We start from the raw sequence: 17,152 nt of genomic DNA on the forward strand, positions 1-17,152 counted from the left end.
TTTTCCCCCCTTTTTGTAACGTCTTAAAATGCAAAAACATGCTCCAAATATACTTGGGAGCAGAAATATATGGCAACAGTAACCCTGTCTCCTAAAATATACCGCTAAGTTCCAAATACATTTGGAAAGAAATCTAATGCTGCCTGGTTTTACACCTTGTCGGTGTCTTATCAAGAACTACAAGTGCAGAATATAACCACCATATGAAGAACAACCCCATATTTGCCAGACTATACCATTTTAGATCCCAGGGCCTGATCGATGTGGCAGGCAAGATGAAAACCACCTGCTGCTGCAAGACTTAAGAGTCACAAAGGGCACTGTCTCCGTGTTGAAATCATTATGGAGACAAAGTCACAAAAAACCCAATTACCTGCCTCAATGTCGTGTCCTCAGGCTGGAGAAAAAGGTAGCTCCTTGAAGAAAAGTTTGTAGCGTTTCTAAACCCTTTTTAGCAGTGAGGTATCTTGTTGTTACATGATAAATGTAAGACGGTCGCATAATAAGACTCATTCGAGACTTAACTTCAGTGTAACCTGGATTGTCATTGGTCTTAAGGGCATTTTTGGATCTCTTTGTCTCCTTTTCATTTGGAGAATGTTAACTAGTGCCTCTAAGTGTATTCTGGGGACATTCGAGGTCCATGAGGTGGGATAATAACCTTGTTAGTACTCTGTTGTTGTTGCTGTTGTTGTGGTTTCTCTGTTATTAGTATGTTTCCATAGCATATCAGGCAGAGGAAAGAGTGCCAGAAAACAAAGATGCAGGGAGATGATATCAATAACGTCAACCCTCTGATGCTTGACTCCACTGTTCCACCCAATGTAGCAATGTTATAAACTACCCACTTTCACACTTACTTGCCTTTAGCTGCTCGATAGAACACACACACCAGACAGCGCTGAGAGGCTCTATCGTTTTTTGTGTCTCTGTCTTTTAAGGAGAAATGTCTTGATGCGCTGCCAATCCTTGTTGTGATTTATCGAGTCCGACAAAGGAGGGAATGAAATTCTCCCTTAATAAATGATATATTCTATAAGTCTGGAAAAGGGTTGATGGAAATTGGAGGAGGAGAATCACATCTTATGCTCCGTAGTGGTACTGTACATTGTTGGCTGTTGTAAAGGATTACAAACAAAATACAAACTAATAATATGAAGTTCTTGCAAAACAGGTCAGCTTTAGAGAAAATGCTCGAAGGAGAAATATGAGCTTGTTGAGGGTCGACTATGGGCTGAATAGATGTTGAGGAATCTTTCGGAAGAGTCTTCTACATGAGATAAAGTTCACTGGTTTGAAACCTTAACGTTATAAATCAGTTAACTAGCTAAAGCTCAACATACTATTCTTCAACAACTCTTTCATCATTTTGATTAATTCACACCAGCTTTGTAAACTGAGATAGCATGGCCAGACAATTTGCTCAAACAACGTACGGCAGCTAGTTTATGTGTATAAAGGATTGGCAAGTCCGTACAATATTGAAAAATAGGTGCAACCCCAAATACGAGTTTAAGCAAGGATACATTGGATTATTGTAAAAAAAAAAGAAGAAGAAATAAAAAGAAATCGTAGCTCACCTTTTCATCTCTGCAGATAACTCCACAGAACACGGAAACACTGAAATACTCTTTGTGGAAACTTGATCATTTAGAGTGTGCATAAGAAAAACACACAGAAATATACAGTATAAATCTTCACAAGTTACAGTAACAAGGCCGCACACATCTTACTTAAACATGGAATGCAAACGTTATTGAAAAAAAAAAATGACATAGGATTGAAAAAAATGTGTGCCTCAACAAAGACATTTCATTTGACGTTTAAGTTGACCTCTGTGATAGTTTTATATACTGTAGACATGTAGGAGACATGCACATGTGATGTTATGTGGTTATTTGTGAGTGTCTAATCATACACTCGCAAATACCATTTCAAACATGTCACGTCCTTGACTTGTTACTTCCTGCCCTGCATCCCTCCCTTTCATGTGTCGTGTTGATTATTTACTCTTCTCTAACGGTGTTGGGTTGCCATGGCTCCAGCTGGTCCTGCTGGTGCTCCCGGTGCTCCCGGTGTCTTTGTGTTTGTGATCTCGACAGCCTTGGTCGTCAATCTCTGGATGACTGCAATGAAAAACAAGGTCCTCAAAGCACATTCGTTGATTTGCTTTTTTTCGTGCTTCATATAAGCTGTAATTAAAAGATTTTTTTTCATTCTAGTGTTGTCACTTATGCAGAGTATGTTCACCTGTTCACCAATACAGGAGCCTATTGCGGTGTGCACTGGGCAAAAGGCAGGGGAGCTGGCAAGATGTCCAGATCTTCTGAGCATCAGGCAGGATTGCTTGATAGGTTGTGTTTTTTGGCACCGTCTGGTAACATTATTGCTTAACAAGCACAGGGACACCGGTACCTTCAATGAAAGCTGTTAGACTGGCTAATTTGCTCATTTGTAAGTTTAACAATACCGTTCATCAGCACCGCATTTTCATTTTGTTTGTTGCGTAGATACCTTTTATTGCATAAAACCCCCCCATCACAAGCTCAAAAAACAGACCACAATAATTGTCTTGAAGTTTTGTATTCTAAGGAAAGCAACATTACAGTAATGAGTGATTTTTTGGGGTAATACACATCTTTATACAAGTACATCATTAGAGTATCTCACATTGGTAATACAATCAGTGTATTGCCAATTACTATTCTCTTCAGCAGACCCAGTCCCCATCTTTAAGAAATGTAAGAGTTATGTTCAGCAATATAGCCACACAGTGTCTCAGAATATATTGCCGTACCCAGCTTTGGCAATCATCTTCATTAATGTATTTATTTGATTTAAGTTCTTTCTAATAACATTTTCACTGGCTTTGTGAGCATTTCAAAGGCTGGCCTTGTAGGCTGAACGCCAAACTTTATCCCGAGTCACTAAGTCAGCCAGCTCACATATTTTTCTCCACAGTGTGAAAGCTTTCTTCATCCAAAAGAAATGGCCTCGCACACACAGACGCAAGCCTTCGCCTCTGAGTCACATCCCACTCCATCCAGCATTCAGTAGCTGCTGTGAACTTTTCCTCTCGCACACCTCAATAACTTATAAACTCAAAAGGAAGTGACTGTCAATGCGAGGCACAGTGTGTCCGCATGTGTGCGTGTGGGTTTGTTGATGTGCAGCAAAAGGTCTGGGGTCAAAAGTACACAACGTCGTATCAGAAATTGAATTTCAGCTTAGTGTACCATTTCTTCTGCATGGCTGGTGTAGGAAGATTAGCTCTTGGCATTCACCTATTGTGGCAACTTCAGGACAGGTGTTGTGTATTGCAGATGATTTGTTGATAACTTATTAATACTTTATGTTTTTATCGCCTTCCGACAGCTGGGTTAACTAAAAGGTCCCACGAACGTGTCAGTCCCACCTCAACTTCAGCTTCCTAGATCAGCTCACATTTCAGCCACTGTGCTAAAATATCATGATTGTATTAAATGACGATTGTAGCTACTGCAGTGTAGTTTTCTGGTGACCAATAGGTCCTTCTGTGGCTCTGAGATGCAGTGGACAGTGGCAATGAAATACATTTTACTGCTGAACATGTTGGTTTGGAGAACATCTAATCACTAAACCTTGACATCCCCTTCCTTTCGGGAAAACATTGACAGAAGTTGTCAATCAATCAGCAACATATTCAACATTTTCCTCTTGGTCAGGATTATATCACAGAAAAAAAGCTGGAACAGGTTGTGACTGTGACATGGTGGTAATGTTTAGGTCTTGAACAAGAGGATTATAATTGACTTTGCATAATATAAAACTGCGGGGGCTTCTTACTGGGTTTCAAGAGTGCAGAAGAGTGGAGCTCTTTGTTCAGCTCTTAATGATCTCTGCGTGTAGCGTACTTTCCTCATGCGCCACAAGGATATTTCAAAGAACATCAAATTAAAGAATAGTCTGATTATGGTTTATGATGAATCCATGAGCTGTCTAGTTGACCTTTAGTTTAATATTATTGAATGAATACTGTACAGTAGAGTAAAAACCCTCTACTCATTACTTCCACGTACTCTCTGAACAATGGCGTCAGGGTCTTCTTGCAGGCTTGTGTGACTGCGTTACTGCTTTTGTCTTTTTCACCTATATTTCCTTCTTGTCACAGATCAACTAAAACTCATCCAGGACCTGTGGTTCATTTGAGTGACAGCCCAAAGGATGAAGGCAAGGTGAGTAGGCAGATAAAAGAAACACCAGCAACATCTCCCGGTCCTCCTCGCAGACCAATGCCATTACAATCTACTGAAGGCTCTCTCCTTTCTCCCACGTCTCTGCCTCTAGTTAAATCATTGCCTTTTTTTTCTCTGTCACGAATGTGTCTCCCAACCTCCCCTCTGCCTTTCCTGCATTAGTCACCTCGCACTCTCTCAGCGCGGCTTTCTTCCTCGATAACGGAAAGAAAAAAAATGATCTATACAGTACCCGTGTAGGTAATATTCTTTGAGGAGAGTTGAGTTTTTTAGGGGTCATGCTGCTGCTGCAGTACATGTTTTGGGAACAGTGGTAGGTGGAGGTTGCTTTTCGCTGCCTCTGTGTGAAACCAGACTTGACAAGCTGTGTGAAGACATAAAAAAACGAGACACGAGTGTAGCAGCTGTCGCACACTGCCATCACTCACTGCAATAAAAGACAATTTGCTGCAAGTGGCATTAAAACTTAGAGGAATTAATGTTCCCAACCTAAAACGTAGTAACCTTCACCTTTTATGTTTCGATGGCCAGGATGTTCAGAGATGGGGCAGATGTATTTATGTCTCTCAAAGCCTTTGCATTTTGTTCTGTTTGCGTCATGTTGTGATAAGTAAATAGCCTACACACAGACATCAATGCTAAGAACATTCATTTCCATCACACATTTATTCGGTCAAGGACAGTTTGAAAAATGAACAAAAAGGTCAAAAATCAAATGCTGATGACATCACAGATGTTCTTCTTACTAAAGCAATGAGAATGAACATTTCCATTTCAATAGAAAGAAACAATTGACACTGATGAATGACCTCGAATGGCAGAGTCGCCCCAAATTATAAGAGAGACGTCAGCCAATGATTTTGAATTAATTTGATGGCCAAAATAAAAACAGTTGCTCCATGTTTGCTGGATCTGTAAGTAGGGATTTTTTAGTTTACCATAAGAGTTTGATAATTTATTGGAGATATTTCCATCCCACAAATTGCAAAATAGCGTTTTCCTCGGCAGACGTTTGGATTTCAATGCATGAATGACTCTTGCCAGTGCAGTGAGAAAATGTGCATGTTTCTCATGCAGTTTTGCTTCTTACTGCAAGTGCATCACTAGAGCACGTCATGATCACACAGATACCTTTTGCAGCAAAAAGATGTTTACCGTTTGAATAAGAATTAAATAAAATGTATTCTTTGCATGTCAAAGTAGATCTGCAGTACATCTCGGAGTTAACAGAACTGTCGGTGTGACTAATGTAAAGTTTTAGAGTTGCAAACGAGTTACAAGCGTCACTTGCCCTCTATTTCCCATCTTATGAGATGAGATGTCACGCAGTCTATCCTCGCTGCAGGAGAGCTACACTCTCTCTTGAAGGATGTGCTCTTCCAACATCACTCCCCGTCTACTCTGATCTGTGATCAGATTGTGTCGACTTTGCTCCACCCTCTTATCCTGTGTGTGTGTGTGTGTGTGGGGGGGGGGTTATTTTATTGTAAGTGCATGTGGGAGCTGTGTGATCATGGATGCCTGTTTTCATGTACATTGTGTTGTATATGTCTGTCACTAATGTGGGTGATAAACACATGTATGTGTGTGTTTATAAAGGTGTTGCATACTCTAAATGCAATAAAGCTATATGTGTTTAAATCTAAAATCAACAAAATGACAGCCCTCTGATACATGCTTTGTAGTTTTACGACTTGATTTATTTTATTGTCAGTCTTCTCTGTACCTCCTCTGGCATCTCCTGCTACATGTTCTGCAAATTGCGCATAAAAAGCAGACCCATGCAGGGGACGAAGCAAATTGTCTCCATGCTCAGTAGTACACTCGGTGGAAATGATACCTCCCCCCTCTAACCCCAAAACTCACAAGCAGGCTAGCTGTGAAACGTTGCCTTAAAAGACTCAAGAGGATGAAGGAGGTTTGGTACTGTTGGTGTAGACTGTGCTCATCATCTTATTTTAGCCTTTGAATAATGTTTCATCTTCTTCCTTGCTTTCCATTCCTTGTCACTCTCCTCCGCAGCTGCTTATAGGGTTTGAAAGCGGGACAATCGTACAATGGGACCTCCGGGGCAAGAAAGCCGACTTCAGAATCTACTACGATGAGGTGAGCTCCACTACGCAGTCCTGCATTGAGAAACTAAAGCGAAACTGCTGTCGGGTGGGACAGTTTTGTTTCTAAATCCATGTCACTCTGACATTGAAGGGAACATTTTTCTGAGGCTCTTGGTGTTTCTTGGGTCATGATAATCGTACAAATTCGGTTCTATTTCAGCAATATCTGTGGGGATTCCTTGTTAGAGCCGCAGGAAGAAGAGTATATGAATGGCAAAATTGATAGTACTGAGTAGAGAATAGGAAATTACAACAAAAATGAGCCATGTTCATGCAGAGATGATTGGACATGTTCTAAAACCTCTTATCACACCAATGTCCTGTGGACATTTATAAAGAGCTGTTTCATGTATGTCTTTGCTACTGTAGCTTGGGGGTCTGCAATATTGCAACAAATATCCTGAACACACTCCATGATAATAATAATAATAAAAGGATAGATCAGTTTAAAAAGGAAAAGGCTGCTATTACACGAATAACCATATTGATGGAATGGCCTCAAATTGGTCAAATTTACCATGTATATATATATATATATAGCATATTTCTTTGGACATTTTATCTAAGGTCGATTTGAGAATATCCATTGCATGAGCACACACAGTCAGAATCACTCTCAAACATACACATCACTCTTATTTATTCTTTTTTAACCCCTGTGGCCTCAAAACCAATTTGCCCGATAGACATTTTCCCCTTGTGGCACTTATCCTCCACATCTGCTGCCGTCTCTCATCTCCTGCGCCGTCTCCTGTGAAGAGTCACGGCCTGCTCACATTCATTAATGCGGTTTCATGTCCATCTCCTCCAGCAAAGCATGGCATCTCTGCCTCACACCTCTCCAGCCGAGTACACACAGAACAACACCGCAGATAAAAGGATAGAAGGACTGCAGTAGCACCACTCTAACTGGTTTAGCTGTATTGTATTTGGCTTTTGTATTTTGCATCCTTTATGTTGTACACCTTTTTAATTTTCTTCAAAAGCACTATATCAAATTCACACAAATGCAATATGTTTAGGAAACATTAGAGTGCAGATGCAAATTGACTGTGGCAGCCTCAGAAGTTAATGCCCTCAAGGCCTTTTAGATAACTGATAACCTCTGTGCCTTTGACATGAAGAGCTGTGGATGATGTTTTGAAGGAGCTCTCCTAAAGAATATTAGATATGTTAATACGTAGAAGGTATCTTTAGATGGGAATTAAGGAAAGACTTAAATTAGTATGGTTTTGTAGATTTTGTGCTTATTTTTCAATTAAAGGTGTATTTGTTATGGTTGGTTTAGAGCTACGCAGTGTGACTGTACATTTTTGTTACTCTATCATTTCACAAAAAAAAGACTCACAAGGTAAAAAAAAATAGTTTCAGATATCATATGTGTATCAATATATGATATCTGAATCTAATCTAACATTTTTGACATATAGAGCAGGACATATTGGTTAAAATCCATTCCCTCTGTCTCAATGGTACAGGCCATCCATTCAGTCGGCTGGCATCATGAAGGGAAGCAGTTCATGTGCAGTCACTCAGACGGCAGCCTGTCGATGTGGAACCTCAGAAACACCACCAGGCCATTCCAGGTCACCTTCCCTCATGGTGAGACACACATCCACACTTTGTTTTTTATTTGTTTTAATTACTAAACAAATAATTTGCTATGCTGTAATACAGCAGACATAAACCTCTAATAATGCTTCACAGTTTGTCTCTGGGTTGAGTTTCAAACAGTTACAGGACATGTACACAGACATTGACTGCGCTGTAGAATTGCAAATGTTTGTGTTTCATGTGAGAATGAATGTGAGCGTTAGATCTCTAAACCTATCGGAAACACATATTCTGCAAAATCGAACATCAAATAGCAGTTAGACTGTTATTGCGTTCAGAATATTTCAGCTGTGTAATCTGTAACATTAAACTGCTTCACCGTTGATTCATGTTTAAGTGCTGTGTTTAACAGACAGGTTGAGTTAACTTCATAAAGGTAATAGTTCACCTGTGTTCTAATGTGGCAGATGCACACGTTTGTTTTTTTTGTGAGTGTAGACCAGCCACCGACTATTTATTATTCAAACCAAGCTCGTTGCCAAGTGTCTGCACATTTAGAATGCCTGACAAAGCATATCTGAAAATGACAGTCATTGTGATGCGTGCATTTTTTTTTGTCATCGCCACTTTTGCTTATTTGGCTGTCAGGTTTGAATACTTCAAAACTGGTTTTATTGAATGACTCTGAATCCATGCCACATGTAATTATATGTGCTCTTCCTCTGACTAGTCCTCTTTATGTGTCATCCTCTGGAGTGGTTTGTGCATCCTGGCAGGGCATCCTGGCCTTGTCACATCTATGATGAATAGTCCCTTGTTGTGGGCTGTGATCTCAGGCAAAATCACAAAGCAGGAGGGCAAGAGGGAAGGACGTGGGCGATGAACGATCGGTCAACAGGCCTGGAGACGTGGTTAAATGCCACCAGATTGTTTATGTGCCAGATACTCGGTATTACACAAGGCACGAGTGAAGGGAAAGGGAAGGAGCAGGAGTAAGGAAGTAAACATGTCATCTCCTGAGAATGGCTCAGTCTCCTTCCGTTCTAGTCGTATATAAATGAACTTATTCTGTTCCAAGACAAGATAAATGGAGTGATTCTGGCGCTGTAAGCCAATCATCACACCATCACATCTGTGGTGATTTGCCATCCTATTTAAATGCCTGAGTGTTCACAATCACTTTGCTTCTGTCACCAAATCCTGAAACATTTTGCGTTTCTTTATACAGCTGTTGGTTTGTTTGACCAGAGCTCTTTGGCTGCCAGATATAATGATAAGCAATGCGTCATTTAAAACCACCTGAAATCACGCGTTCATAAAGTGCATTTAGGAAATGCAATGCCGCTCATATACCATTACATATAAGCTTTTGATTGCAAACTTCAAATAGTTACTCTTTATATGTTTATATGCAGAACTGCGTCTACAAAGCTGTCTTCAATCGGAAAATATGTTGACTTTGGCAAAACTATTACATTAAAGTTATTTTTTCAGTAATCAAAGAACCAAAGTTTTAGTGAAACATAACTTTTCATCGTGTTGAGAAATAAAAGATAAGTTGACGATGTAGCTGTACATATGTAGATGATAGATGCTGCACAGGTGCATGTCACTAGACTTATTAAAGAGATGCTTTTTTATTTGTTTAATTATATTATAGAACATCTAGTTGCTCGATGATTTATATTATAGTTGTTTTCAATTTTTTATTCCGTTGTGTAAGTCTCACAGTTGAGAAATTTTATTTCTGTCATGTTTTCTACATTTTTATTTTAGAAAGGCTTTTGTTCAGAGCACTATGCCCATGAGGTAAAACTCACTGGCTCACTGCCTTCCAGCAGAGAGACGTCCTCTTTATATCAAAGGCATAATCATCATTTTGTGAAGCAAAAGAAAAATAACTCTCTGTAATGTGCTCTGATAATGGTCTGCCGTTCCCCGAAAAGAAACGTTGGAAACACAGTACGCAGTAATCACAAAGTGAAGTGTAAAGTAGGAACAAAAGAGCTTTTTTCACTTTCAAAGTAAAGTTCTTTTGATAGAACTGCTATGTTCAGTTTAATAAAAATACGTATGAGTGACTATTACTACTTACACTATATTTAAACCTGTGGAGGAAAAGGGTTGTAAGTGTTGCATTCGTCCATTGAATAAAGCAGCTTTGGAGGAAGTTATGCTCAGTAAAATGATTGCCTGAAAGGGGAAAATGGATTAACAAAACATACAATTGTATGCTAATAAAAAGAAAAGTTTTAATCACCAGCTGTATATCCCTGCTGTTCTGTGCACACGTTAAAAAGAACTGTGCACAGTAATATTGCCTTCTTAAGTTTCTTTAAGAAATACATCTGTTTATGAGCTTTTTTTTTTTACCAGGATGGAGATGTGTGATGAACACATCCGTTTTTTTTTGTGATTCTGATTCCCATCATCTTAAAATTGTTCACTTGTTCCACCTCAGCTCCTGATGTAGACAGGGGTGTGCGTCTGCAATCAACAATCAGCTCCTTGATTTTACTGACGTTGAGCAGCAAGTTGATCTTTGAGCACAACGCTGCAAGATTGTTGATTTCCTCTCTGTACAAAGTCCGTTGTTTTGAATCCGGCCGATGGCGGTATAGCGTCCTCTGCAAACTTCACAACAGAGCTCTCTTCGTGTTTGGGGTAGCTGTCGTGGGTGTGCGGTGTGAGCAGGAGGGGGCTGAGCACACAGCCCTGGGGGGCTCCGGTGTTCAACACTAACGTAGGGGCGTAGCTGCCAATTCGACTCCCTGGGGCCTGTTTTGTGAGGAAGTCTAACAACCAGTTGCAGAGTTAGCTACTCAAGCCTATGCTAAGTTCATCAGTTTCATGATGGAGATTGTGTTGAGTGCAGAGCTGAAATCAACAAACAACATTCTAATGTGTACAGTAAATGTGGTGTATTGAAATTGAAATGTTATTCATTATTTTGCTATTTCCTATAATTAAGGAAAGATACAGAAGGATGGGAAAAAGGAGTCATGTAAACCGATACTCAAGGTGGAGTACAAGACCTCGAGGAACAGGTGTGTGCTTTTTAAGTAACTATATAGATCCAGATTGCCTAATTTCATTAAGTACCCGATTACACAAAATGATGATTTGAATACAACCACAGGGAGATTTATCCTGTGATGTAGAGAACTCCACTTGGTGATAATCAAAAGCCACCAACAAAAGTTGGCAAAAAATTACTATATTAATGTACTCCCTTAAAATGTGCTCATGGGGAGTTGTAAGTGGAGTTACATGTTTTAATTGTAATACATTATACAGTTTAAAAGCATTGTGACATAAATTCAAGAAATGACAAACTATATTTGATTTATACACACATATTGATTGCATTCACTCTTTTCTTCACACATGTATCATATTTGTTGAGTGGTTTATAGTAAGTGGCTTATAAATAGATTGTAAACCACATGTATTGTATCATGCATGTACATCTATCAAATGGTTCAGCTGTTTGATGAATTGATTTGTTAATGTATTCCTCTTCTCCCTCCACAACAGCGAGCCTTTTGTTATCTTCTCCGGGGGTCTTTCGTATGACAAGGCAGGGCGGCGGCCTACGTTAACCATAATGCACGGCAAGGCCATCACTGTGCTGGAGATGGACTATCCTATTGTGGAGTTCATGGCACTCTGCGAGACTCCATACAACAACGGTAAGTGCATACACAGACAATGACAAAATCTATATTTTCTTCATTCGGCGAAGTGTTTTTTTATGAATTATTTTGAATTAATCAATACACAAACCAAAGCGACGAAAAAGTCGAAGAAAGATGAAATAAATCTTTTATTATGCAATGATGAAACTCATGTAATCTTTTGATTAAAACACTTGTGCTTCAAAGCCTTCAAAGACTCCTCTGTCCTTCTGCTAGATGAAATAGAATCTGTCCACTGCAAACAAAAGTTTTGATGTGCAGCAGGTTGAATATGTTTCACACATTGAAGATTACGTCAATTTCAACAATGCAAAACTGTAAAACGCATTCTTTTGTATGTGTTGTTGTAACTAATGTAATGATGGATCAAGCATTATCCTCTTCAGTTTGGCTTTGTATCTTACAGAGGTCCAGGAGCCTTACGCAGTGGTGGTGCTTTTGGAGAAGGACTTAATCGTGGTGGATCTGACACAGAGCAAGTATGTTTTACACATCTTAGTCACAGCTAAGCTGCATGTGACTGTGAGAGTCCCATCATCACATGACAACTTTTGATGTTCGATGATACCACCTGACATCACTTCAGGGTAACACACTTCTTAGCATATACCTTTAATCCATAAACCAAATCCAGTTACAGTCAATCTACACTTCAGGGAGAATCTTTGAAAAAAGATTGCTCTCGGGGGGAAAATGCTACCACTCCAGTTAGATTAACTTGCTATCACTATTGGAAGACATGAGAGTGAAGGTGTAAGGTGCTGATGTGGTGCAGTTGTGACAGATTAACTATTAAGGCCAGGGATACAACTGAATAGCAGCAAAACACATAAATTAGACCTTCGGCGTGAGTAGGAGGATTTAAATGAGGTTGCCTTAATTAGGCTAATTGAAGCTGTTAGATATAAACATCTCATGGTGGCTTAATGATTTTTTTTAAACTTGTCAACATAAATAAGTCAGTACACAGATACACCGTTTGTACCTTCATACTCATATTCATCAAGTTTACTGATTAAAGGAATAATTTGCATTTATTATGTAATTAATGCATTTGGTACAGTAGCACACCTTTACATCTTTCAGCCATATTTGTATGCAGGCACATAGCGGTGCTATACCTATGTTTACCTCTTCTTCTGATTTCATTGAATGGACAGACGATGCAATGCACATGTAAAACGGATCAATGATCTCCTTGTTGTTATTTCACGAGTACTTCAACTTCCCCTTTTTGCCCATTTTGACAAAGTGGCACGAGCTATGCTATACCATATCATATGCACGTATCTTGCAGCTTCCCTGTCTTTGAGAATCCTTACCCCATGGACATCCATGAGTCTCCAGTTACCTGCACGGCCTATTTTGCAGACTGTCCGCCCGACATTATCCCCATCCTCTACTCGATAGGAGCGAAACACAAGAAGACTGGCTACAGCCAAAAGGTAGGAGAGGGGAAATATGAGCTTGCTGTATACGTCTCTTTTTTTTCATTTCATTCTTGTTTGGTAATTAATTCTAATTGATGTATCCCATCTTTTCAATGATGGTGACAGATGTTGAAAGATACTGTAAAACTGTAGAAAGTGCTTGTATAATGGTTTACCTCTGCACGTCACTGATTTGGTCTCTCAAGGTTACTGCAATGTGAATAATCTACACAATTTATGTAAAAGAAATCAGCCTGACTAAATAATTGCTGCTATGAACTTGATGCAAATTATGGGTTATCATCAGCATACGAGCCATTTTAATCAGAACAGATTTGTATTTGAAGATGAAAACATGTTATGTCGGACACTGAAGCAAAAATCACGAACATGATTATTCTGTGTCTTCGAATATAAGGGAATCTTATGAACAGGGTCCAGTGGGAGAAAAGCAATAGATGATGTGACAGGGTTGTTAAATGAATCAACACTCTGTCTGTAACCATGCCAGGAGTGGCCGGTCGCCGGAGGATTGTGGACGTTAGGCTCCCACACCTACCCAGAGATCATCGTCACAGGGTATGTCAGCGATATTAACAGCAAAATTTTGTCGGTACAGAAATTCCTTATAAGTCCAAACACATGGCGACCATTAGCCCAAGCTGCTGTGAGAGAAAGATATCGTAACACCTATCACAATTTAAAGGGAGAGTACAGTATATGTGTCACTGACATCATGACAGGATCAGCTCAGCTCAGCACAGCACGGGGCCTTCCTGATGTTAATCGGTTCTGAAGCATGTGAACTGGGTTTTATCGGCTTCTAGGCAACACTGGAATCCGGCACAGTCTAACATTTAAAATCAGTAATCATCATTCACTGCCCAAGATCGAAGATAGCTATTACATTTATTACAGTTGTGAATTTGTGGCATTAAAGCATTTAATTTTTCCTTATAATTCTGATCCATTCTCGGAGTCAAAAAACACACCAATGTTGCCCAATGGACAAACAACTATTCTTTCTCTTTGTTCAGACATGCTGACGGATCAATTAAGTTTTGGGACGCATCTGCAAGTAAGTCCAATCTCTAAGCTTTTCTGTCTTTTTGAGCTGTACTGAAATTATACATTTTGTTACACAGCTTGCTCAAATGAATAATATTTTTTTCATGAATCCCATGGTGAGTAATTTCAGGTTTGATCAATATACTACCTCTCTGTTTTTGGGAACGGATACAAAAAGCATTGTGTCTGATGCATCACACGCCATAGGCTCAACTTCCTTGCTATACATTGAGTTCTTGGTGTTACCTGATTATTCCAGCACAACCGACCCTCAGAGTTCAATCTATACCAGCCTAAAGCTACTGTATTATGGCATGCTGGTTAGCTCTAACCTTTTGTGATACCAACAAATACAGACACATTAAACCATATTTGTATTTGTCCTCCTGTCAAAAAACACAAGAGGTTAAAAAATCATATCTAGGGAAAAAAACAACAGTGAATTAGTTTTTTCCTGTGTAGCCACGGTCTGAAAGCTTATCCACTTACAAGTCCGCTGCCATCCAAAATCACTGGACTCATTCCATACCGTTGCACTGGGCAACATATTCCCTCGTTGCATAGGTGCTTCAAACCCTGGCAATGCCAGTTGTTCACATCTCTCAATGTATGTGTGTTGCCATTTACAGTGTGTTTTCCACTTACAATAGTTTCACTAAACTGAACCATTTCTCTAACCAGTCACACTACAGATGTTGTACAAGCTGAAGACCTCCAAAGCCTTTGAGAAGCCAAAGCCAGCTGAGGGCAGGGCGGCCGAGTTGGTGGAGGAAGACCCCTTTGCTGTTCAAATGGTCAGCTGGTGCCCCCAGAGTCGCATCTTCTGTGTGGTTGGCATCTTGGCCCACATCATCCTGTACCGCTTCAGCAAATATGATGCCAACACTCAGATAGTGGTGAGTGAGATGAGAGTCAAGGGGAAGGGAGTTACATCCTGGTGCGTTATGAGGAGTGCAAGCAAGGTCAAATGTAATTCTTACAAACTCCTTCTCTGAAATCTTAAATGTCTTTTAGAAATATGTTACAAACTATAGCCTTGTTTTTGTTTTTTTTAGTGGAGATCTTCTAATATAAATTCTGCTAATGCCTTTCCAACAATGTCGGGAACCTGCATCTGCAAAACACCAATTCAGTCGATGCATTTCACTGTAATAGTAACATTGTTACAGGATTTTAAATATAGTTTTTTTTTCTTGTGTCTGTGTCATCTTCAGTCACTAGAGGTGCGCCTACAATGTGAGACGGAGGATGTCATCTCTCCGTCTGAGAATGAAAACAATCCCTGCTTCTCGGAGTCCGGCTCCCAATCCCCTCAAACCCAACACCAACACCCGGCTAGCCCCGGCAGTGTCACGCCTGAGGGTAACAAAGACAGCACCCCCTGCATCAAGTAAGATCTCCTCACACATCACAAACTCTGATGATAGAAGCAAACATGTCTTTTTTTTTCTTTCCCACTAAATGCTGTATGTATATTACAGAGGACTATTCTTCATGTGTTTCTCAGGGTGAAGGACCGGATGGTTCGGGTCCCTCCTGGCTACCAGGCGGAGCTGGTCATCCAGCTGCTGGGGGTAGATGGAGAACCTCCACAACAGATCACCAGCCTGGACATCAACTCTGCCTATGGCCTGTAAGTCTCCAGACGCACGGCAGTCTCTCTGTCTGATTAGGAATATGGGGCAAGGCATTTCTTTTTTTTTATCATTGGTGCTGATCGGTTCCAAATCTTTGCTAATCTGCATTTAGGACAGCAATCCAAGCAAAATCGTTTGGAGAAGTTTGCCCAAAATGATTACGGACTAAGCCTCTGAAATCTTGAATTACTGTGTTAGTGCAATTGTACGGTAATGGTGCTATCATAACAGCTTAATTGGACGTAAAGCAGATAGTAAAAACATCACAAAGATTAGAACTGAGAGACCAGGAATGTTTTTTTAATTGTTATTAACTGTAAATGACTGGTTTACACAATAGCCCTAACCTAGCAGCCTTTTATTAGAGTTGTAACAGGTGACAACACACTGACTCTAAGATAGTAGTACAATACTAAAATTGGTGTGTTCACACAGACCGAGCCGGGTTTACGACCTAAATTGCATTGCATTGCATAAATTGCTTGTCTTAATGCAGTGTGTGTCGGCATGCAGATAGTATACTGGACCCCTGAGCCCGTACAAAGCTACAAGTGGGCTGAACCACTTCTGTCACTTCTATCTGTTCTCTTTAAGATAGCATATCATTGTAATACTTTGTAAAGTGCCTGATGTTGACCTTGGTAAATGTTTTTTTTTAATATATTTCAGTGTTGAAGAGGAATTGATTGACTTTCTGAGCCCAGAGTGCTTCAAACTTGTATGGTTTTGTTGTGAATAGAAGTTCTGCTGCCGGAAACCAATAAAATCACAGCTCTTTCAAAGAATATCTATTTGGGTCAAGGCAGGGCCATCATTTGCCTCTCTCCTGTAAAGCTGTTCACAGCTTGAATAGAATTGCCGAAATTGATTTTTTGTTTCATTCTTTTTTACTTTTTCGCTCAAAACTTCTTCTGAAAAACACAGTTACACACACACACACACACACACACACACACACACACACTGACTTTTAGATTTCTGTTCCTTTTAGCATGAACATTACCCGAAGGCTCCACCAGAAGAATGTGATGAGCAATAAATCGCTGCCACATTAATGTCTTTACTTTACATTACTAAAGGCACCACAGAGGCACATGTCTGTCTCCTTTGGTCACATTCATGTCACAGATGTGGATGCCAAAGGATGGCTTCACTGTTGTTTACTTTAAAATATTTTGCATCGTTTATAAATGTGCATAGTGCAAGTTGAGACCTCACTGACGGCTTAAGTTTCAAGAATCAAATGAATAATGTTAAAGCGTCTCACTGGAGTTCGCCTTCTCTTGGCTAAATGTACGTCAAATTATTGAAAGTATACACAACAGTGAGGGGGAGTAACGCTGTTTGCATTTGGCTGACTGAATTCCTTTTGGACATTATGAAAGTGTGAGTAGTGGTAGATTGCTACTTTGTTAG

The 17,152-nt window shown here is 39.9% G+C and overlaps 1 protein-coding gene across 1 annotated transcript in view; it reads left to right on the forward strand.

Moving 5' to 3' along the window:
- stxbp5l (syntaxin binding protein 5L) overlaps window positions 1–17,152 on the forward strand; it is a gene marked incomplete at both ends in the record, with an annotated part of 108,968 nt that overhangs the window by 62,140 nt on the left and 29,676 nt on the right. Inside the window, 12 exons of the mRNA XM_079169820.1 lie at window positions 4,151–4,214; window positions 6,258–6,341; window positions 7,828–7,951; window positions 10,875–10,950; window positions 11,441–11,595; window positions 12,008–12,080; window positions 12,899–13,046; window positions 13,543–13,610; window positions 14,069–14,109; window positions 14,781–14,995; window positions 15,314–15,489; window positions 15,607–15,732. Of these exons, the coding sequence (XP_079025946.1) occupies window positions 4,151–4,214; window positions 6,258–6,341; window positions 7,828–7,951; window positions 10,875–10,950; window positions 11,441–11,595; window positions 12,008–12,080; window positions 12,899–13,046; window positions 13,543–13,610; window positions 14,069–14,109; window positions 14,781–14,995; window positions 15,314–15,489; window positions 15,607–15,732 (1,350 nt within the window). The remainder of the gene's footprint in view (window positions 1–4,150; window positions 4,215–6,257; window positions 6,342–7,827; window positions 7,952–10,874; window positions 10,951–11,440; window positions 11,596–12,007; window positions 12,081–12,898; window positions 13,047–13,542; window positions 13,611–14,068; window positions 14,110–14,780; window positions 14,996–15,313; window positions 15,490–15,606; window positions 15,733–17,152) is intronic.

Source organism: Pholis gunnellus (genome assembly GCF_910591455.1).
Source record: "Pholis gunnellus genome assembly, chromosome: 12".
In the NCBI taxonomy this organism is placed as follows: Eukaryota; Metazoa; Chordata; class Actinopteri; order Perciformes; family Pholidae; genus Pholis; species Pholis gunnellus.